At 62.2% G+C, this 6,584-nt stretch overlaps 1 protein-coding gene across 1 annotated transcript; it reads right to left on the bottom strand.

Moving 5' to 3' along the window:
• Nucleotides 1-1,377: 1,377 nt before the first annotated feature.
• Nucleotides 1,378-3,328, bottom strand: TPPP3 (tubulin polymerization promoting protein family member 3). The gene is made up of 3 exons (XM_042809339.1): nt 3,036-3,328; nt 2,185-2,338; nt 1,378-2,042 (listed from the first exon to the last, which is right to left on the bottom strand). Exons 1-3 carry the CDS (start codon nt 3,221-3,223, stop codon nt 1,854-1,856), a joined length of 531 nt encoding a protein of 176 aa, XP_042665273.1. The 5' UTR covers nt 3,224-3,328; the 3' UTR covers nt 1,378-1,853.
• Between the last annotated feature and the right edge of the window lie 3,256 nt (nt 3,329-6,584).

Genomic DNA, 6,584 nt, shown 5'->3' with positions numbered 1-6,584 from the left:
CCACACTCCTCCCCTTGGATACCCACCACGTTGTTGTAGAAGGCCATGGGGTTGCTCAGGTGTGCCATGCCCTTGTAGGTCCTTGGTGGCCATTCCCTGTCATCTGCGTGTCCTCCACCTCCCCAGAATCACCTCCCAGGAGCGTTTGCCCCACCACCTTCCTGGGGACTGAAAAGCTGCTCTCCAGATCTTCCTCCTTATCCTGTCTAAAGTGAGATATGACATTTGTCTCTTTACATCAGCTATCCCTGTGATCACCACGACCTTCCCAAACCTTAGGTGGGAGTATCGATGTTGGCCAGCCCCTCCTTGCCACGTTGAACACCCCACTGACAAAGTTGCTCTTTAAGTTGACCCTGCTGGGTCTTTGCCAGCACTGCTTGCCTTGGGGCTGGCTTGGTAGGAGTGGGATGTCTGTGCTGCCCAACCCAGCAGAGAGGTCCAGCCGTGTGCCCATTGCATCCTCACCATTTGTAGGCCGTGTGGTTGGGTCCCGATTCCCCAGAAGCACATCAGATCCTTGGGCTAATGACCAAGCTTTGAGGGTTTGGGGCAAACAGAGTGCTTTTGGCCTCTGGGGAGAGGTTGTGAGCAGATCAACACGTTAACGAGCTTTTCAGTACCCTAGGGACACCTTCCCAGTATCCCCAATTTGCCCAGGGGTCCCACAGCCCCTCACAGAGCTGCCCTGCTGTGGGCATTTCCATTCCTCCTGTCCTTTGTCAGCCCCACTGGCCTGGCTGCTCACTGCCTCATCGCATCCTCCACTTGCAGAAGGACAGGGATGGGTAGCAGTAGTGCTGACCCTTAGGAACCGTGGTTCAGCCCAGCCCCGGGAATTTCATGCCTCCTTTTGCAGGCAGATAATGGGAATCAGCAAAGGGGCAAGGACCCTGGACAAGGGGCACAGGCAGCCCCACAACCCTCGTATGAGCTGCTCAAAGCAGGGCTGACACCCCCAGCCCATCGCCGCGCCAGGGAGCGATGCCAGCACCAGACCAGGGTCAGCCCACAGCCTCCTGCCTTTACAGAGGGAGGTGCAGAGGGATGTGAGCTGGCGGGCAGCCGAGCCGTGAGCAGCTCCTGCAGCGCTGTGAGCAGCAGCCCGGCGCTCGGGCAGTGCTGACACTGCGGGCGTTGGGGTGGCAGCGCCCTGCCCCAAGCGCCACCCCAGCCCAAGCGCGGCTGCTTGCTTCCCAGGGATGGTTACCAGGAGCCCGCGGTGTGTTTGGTTGCAAACAGAGCGGGGGCCGGAGCCAGGCGCTGTGTTTGTGCCTGCGGTTGCTCAGGCAACTCGGGGCCAGCCAGGAAGCGAGCCCTGGGGCTGGCCGAGAAGGACAGAGGGATGGACAGACGGACGGAACCAGAGGCGGGGCGTCAGTGCGGAGGGGGCTTTATTGCGGGGTGACAGCGCGGGGCTGCGGCATCCTTTGGTTCAGGCTCCTTGGGGGCAGTGGGAGCCCACGTGGGTGCAGAGCTGGGGGCTCGGGGACCTTTGGTGGCGATTGGACCCCATTCTGGGAGCTGCACTGGGAGATGGGACCCATGGCAAGCGGCATCCCGATGGGGAGATGGGAAGGCTGCGACGCCAGGGGTGGGGAGGGTGGGCTGCGGTCCCGCAGGGCCTGAGGTAGGGAGGGCCGAGGTGCCGGCAGGGCACCCCATGGAGCAGCGCTGCAGAGGCAGGGGGTGATGCACGAAGGACGGACGCGGCGCTGGGACGGAGCCCGGCCGCTCGCCCGTCACATCCGACATCCCGCCAGCGTGGGGCCGGCCCCGGTGCAGCCTCCCAGGCCCTGCGGCCGTGTCCCGAGGCCGACGTGACCGAAGGCGGTGGGCGTGTGGGGCAGTCCCTACTTCTTCACTTTGGCATCGTAGGTGCCCGCGTTCTTGTAGGCGCTGACGTAGCCGCTGTTGTCCACGATGTTCTCCCGCCCGCTCTTCCCCTTGCCTTTGCCCGTCTCATCGAAGCGCTCCTTGTGTGACCCCGTGTACTTGGAGGTGTCGGTCAGCCGCTCCACGGCGCCCACGTTCTTGGCTTTCTGCACGGGGACGTGGACGCAGCGGGTCAGCCAGCATCCCGACCCCATGCCTGTTCCTGACGCCCACCGGGAACCCAAACCCGAGCCCATAGGGCTCCCACAAAGCACAGCCCCATCCTCACCCCGTGCCCCCCGCTCTCACCGTGACGCCCACATTAATGGGCTCCTTCCCAGCCACCAGCTGGCAGATGGCCTCGTACGCCTCCTCCTTGCCCTTGTCCTTAAAGCGCTTCGGGGCCAGCTCCTCCAGGGCCTTCTTGAACTCCTCGTAGTTGATGACACGGGCTGTCTTCCCTCTGCAAGCACCAAACATATGCTGTGAGCATCACCTTGTGCTGGTCCAAGCCGCATGGTGAGGACCCCAGAATGCTCTTCTCCCAACCTGGGGTTCCTCAGCCACCTCCAAAACACAGTAGGGCTGCACTGGTCAGGCCGGATGGGCTTTAGGAGCTTTGCAGCCCCGTGGTGTTACAGCCCTCTGTACCTAAACCTCACTGGGGATTTGGGCACTGGTGATGGGATGGTGATCTGTCATCATTGCTTCTGACCTCCCCTCATTGCCCAGCTTGGCACAGAGCTGCTGTGCTTTGTTCTTCCCCACTGGCATCACTTTGGTTCCTGCCCAAAGTCACTTGGTTCCAGCTGGGAACAAGAGAACCCAGACAGCAGTGAGGGGGGAGCAGCATCCCCATCCATTGTCACTTTTACACCCTGGTGCAGCATTGATTGCCACCACATTCACAGGGACCACAAAAGCATCCCCGGGTCAGAGCCCTCCCGGAGCTCAAAGCTGTGCCACACCCCATTGTCCAGCCCTGAGCATCCTCCTGTTGGGATGTTGGATGAGAAGCTGGGTTCCCACCTCCTCTGTGCATGACTCAAAATCTGAGCTTCAAAATCTGAGCTTCAAAATCTGAGCTTCCCATTCTGCAGATTTGCACTGATTTACAATCAACACCCACTGCACCATGGAGACCCCAACCAGTCACTTACTTCACTTTGGAGAACACGATGTCCACGTCGGTGCCGGTGACGCTTTTGCCGTCGATGACTTTGCAGTCCTTGCACAGCTTGGCCCAGTTCTTCCCATTCATCTCCTGCCCCGTGGCCTTGGTGTCGCCATAGATGGCGAACTTGCGGAAGCTCTCCTCCAGCGATGCCATCTCAGAGCTCCCCGCCATGGTGCCGCAGGACGGGGTGGAGCGGCCCCTCACCACCGGGATGCTGCCGACGGCTGAGAGATGTCTTCGGGGACGGCGGCTCCCAGGGATGCGAGCGCGACAGCCCACCCCGGTCCTGGCCACCACCCGCCCGCAGTCCTCAGCCTGCTCCCAGACCCGCGCCCGTCGCCAGCGCGGCTCCCCCCCCCCCCCCCCCCCCCGTCCCCCTCCCGTTGCCCAGCGACCGTCTCTAAGGGCAGGGCTGCGTTGCCTAGAGACCGTCGCTAGGGCTGGAAGGCGCGGCCCCGGGGGATGAGGACCCCTAAGGGAGGATTCGGGATCCTCGGAGCGGTCCCGGCCCCGCGGTGCCCCCCGCCCCCCGCCGGCTCCCGGTGCCTGTCCCGCTCTCACCTCCCGGTGCCGCTCTCTGGGCGCGGCCGCCGCCGTCGCCGCTGTTTAAGGCCCCGCGCTGGCGCCGCGCCGGCCCACGGCTGCGGGAGGGGCTGCGGGACGGAACGCGGGGCCGCCCCCTCCCGCCCTGCCCGGACCGACACGCGGCCGGAGGTGTCCGCCCGCAGCGGCCGTGCGGGGGGAGCCGGGAGGGAATGGGAGCGGGGGGACCCGGCTCCGCTGTGACACCCGGAGCCTCTCCTGGCTCTATGAGAAAGGACCGGCAGCTCCATCCCCGCGTCCTCCCTCTCCCGTCCTTCCTCCCTCATCCTCCATCCTCACTCCTCCGTCATCAAAGGCTGGAAAATCTCTCTCGGATCCCCGACCCCACCGTGCCCACTGCCCACGTCCCTCAGTGCCACATCCCCGCGGCTCTGGGACGCCTCCACGGATGGTGAATCCTCCCCAGCCCTGGGCAGCTGTGCCACTGCCTCACCGCTCTTGGGGAGCAGAACTGTCCCTAACACCCGAGCTCCTGGATGGGGGTCCATGGAGCCATGCTGAGATGCAATAAGAAGCTGTCGCTGAGTGGCAGCCAGGAGGAAGTTGGATGTTTCTTGCTATTTTATGGATATATTTTTTTAATCTCCTTGGAGACTAAGAGAAAAGCAGAAATGCTTCTATTGCCAAGCGCCCACCGAGCCCTCCTCCTCTGCCTGCCTCATATTGCTCTTGTAGGCTGGAGGTCATCTGGTCCAATGGAGAGCCCAGAGCAGGATGCCCTCGAGCACATCTCACAAACGGACACCCCAGGGACTGCTGAACATCTGCTGGGATGGAGCTCAGAGTCTGGGCGGCCAAAGGGTGGCAGCCGAGGGGCGACACATCTGGGTGAACAAGGGCTGGCACATCTGGGGAGCCAAGTGAGAAGGGCCCGGAGCCGAGCCGGGCCTGCTGCCCCATCGCTGCCCCAAGGGCCGGTCGAGCAGGTCAGGTTTCGGTTTCTAAGGGCCGGGGTTTGTTGTGCGTTTGTTGTCACTATGACAGCCCTGTCAAAGCCAGGTCCTTGTTGGCTCCTGCAGCTCCACACACAGGAAGGAAGGCCGGGAGGAGGCTGGGGCTCAGGCTGGAGCCAGGGAGGAGGTCCCACGGGCCGAGCACAGCCATGGCTCCGTGCCCAGACCCCGGGGACTTTCCCCTTCTGATGATTTCCAGAAGGGATCGGGGTGTTCCCAGCACCGTGGAGCAGCGCTGGTCCGATGCTCACCCTGGTCTGCGCCAGGCGTGCATCCCACCCCAGGTCACCCGCAGGATGCTGAGCTCAGAGCGCAGCCCAAGCAGGGACGCGCACCCCCTGCACTCCATCCTCCTCCCGTGGGCACTGCCAGTGATCTCGGCCCACCGGGGAGCAGCGGGGTGGGATGAGGTTACGTGGGAACGCTGCTCCTATAGAGCAAGTTGCTACAAAACAGAGGGAAGTGTTTCAGAGGTTGTGCAATATGTATATGGTAACCCTGGAGACAGCTCGTCCAGAAGGCATTAGCGGGGCTTAGCTGTGTCTGACAGCACACGGGGTGTGCAGGCGTGCCCAGCCCCGCTGCTCTGCCCCACGGCGTGAGGTTTGGGGCACAGGGGTCACAGCTTCGTCCTCCTCCCTCATTCGGGGCGCTCCCAGCACGGTCACATCAAAGGCGTTTCCCAAAGGAAGGTCACCCTGACTTCAAAGAGAAGACACCGCATGATGAAAGCAAAGGGGTGGACGGGGCCATGATTTATAACCCGGCGCTGGGAAGGGCCCCAGAAAGCTGTCAGCATCCTGAGGACGCGCCGCTCATTCCTTCTAAAAAGCTGCAGTGTCTCCTGCTGGAGCTGGGCAGCCCGGGGCACCGCGTCCTGCTGCTGGGACAGCCTGCTGCGGGGGGCAGCCCAGATGCTGAGCGGCACTTCTGGACGTTCTCCTGGGGCACAGCAGCTCTCCTGGGAGCTGAGGACATCCCAGCGTCACCATTTCCACTCCTGGATGCACGGCACGCATCCTTAACGCCCAACACACCCAAGTCAGACACCTCTCACGCACACAAAGTCCTGCTATGTGCAGAGCAGAGCCCACACCGTGGCACAGCCCGCCCTGCTGGCACACAGATGGCAGCACTGGGCCCCCCAAAAACCCCGTGGGCTTCCCGAAGGCAGCCCTTCTGAACATCCCCAGAGCCATCCACAGCCAAAGGGCAAAGCCTGGTGGGCACAGTGCTGGATGGCAGAGCTGGGCATCACCAACAGGGCGGCGAAACGAACGGCTGCCAGAAGTAATAAACAGGAAATTATTTAGCAAAGGGCATAGAAAACTTTATTGTGGACAGAGCTAATAAAGAGCTCCGTACATAACTCTGGGGCTGGTTCTGCATGGGCAAAAGAGAACACAGAGCTACTCAGGGGCGCCTGCTGGAGATGGATGTCTGATGCTTTGTGAGTAAGGGGACAGCTGGCCTCGAAAGCCCTCCTACTGCAGGCTGCAGCTCCCTTGGATGGCAGCAAACAGGGAGAAACAGCAGGGAGGGATGCCCATCCAAGCACACAGGACACTTCTCAGGGGTCATTCTCCATCCCATGGAGATGTTTAGCAGCACAGCTCAGCTCTCTGTCCCTTTAGTACAATAAACTCCTGGTCAGAGAGCCCAGAGACGGCCCTGGAACAGGACGTGCTCTATAGAAAGCAGCTGGATGCTCAGACATCGCCTGCGCCTTCCCTTCCTGAGGGAACTGGGCCAGCTGCTGGCGCTCAGGGCACGCAGCCCTCCTCGTCATACCCAGGCAGGGGCTGTTAGACGTGGTGCAAGCAGCCAAGGTGGCAACCACAGCTCTGGGTGGTGGCCACAGAGGCCGTGCAGCTGTCAGGTGAGGAACGATGCCAGGCACACAGCGCTGCTGGCGAGGTGCAGCAGACTGCTCCGCTGCTATCCTGGGCTCTGAGGGAGCTGGCTGCTAGGCAGAT

The sequence above is a fragment of the Centrocercus urophasianus genome, unplaced genomic scaffold (assembly GCF_019232065.1).
Source record: "Centrocercus urophasianus isolate 14NV4802_14NV808 unplaced genomic scaffold, USGS_Curo_1.0 seq_1159, whole genome shotgun sequence".
Classification (NCBI taxonomy): Eukaryota; Metazoa; Chordata; class Aves; order Galliformes; family Phasianidae; genus Centrocercus; species Centrocercus urophasianus.
This window is presented reverse-complemented; position numbering and strand designations above follow the sequence as displayed.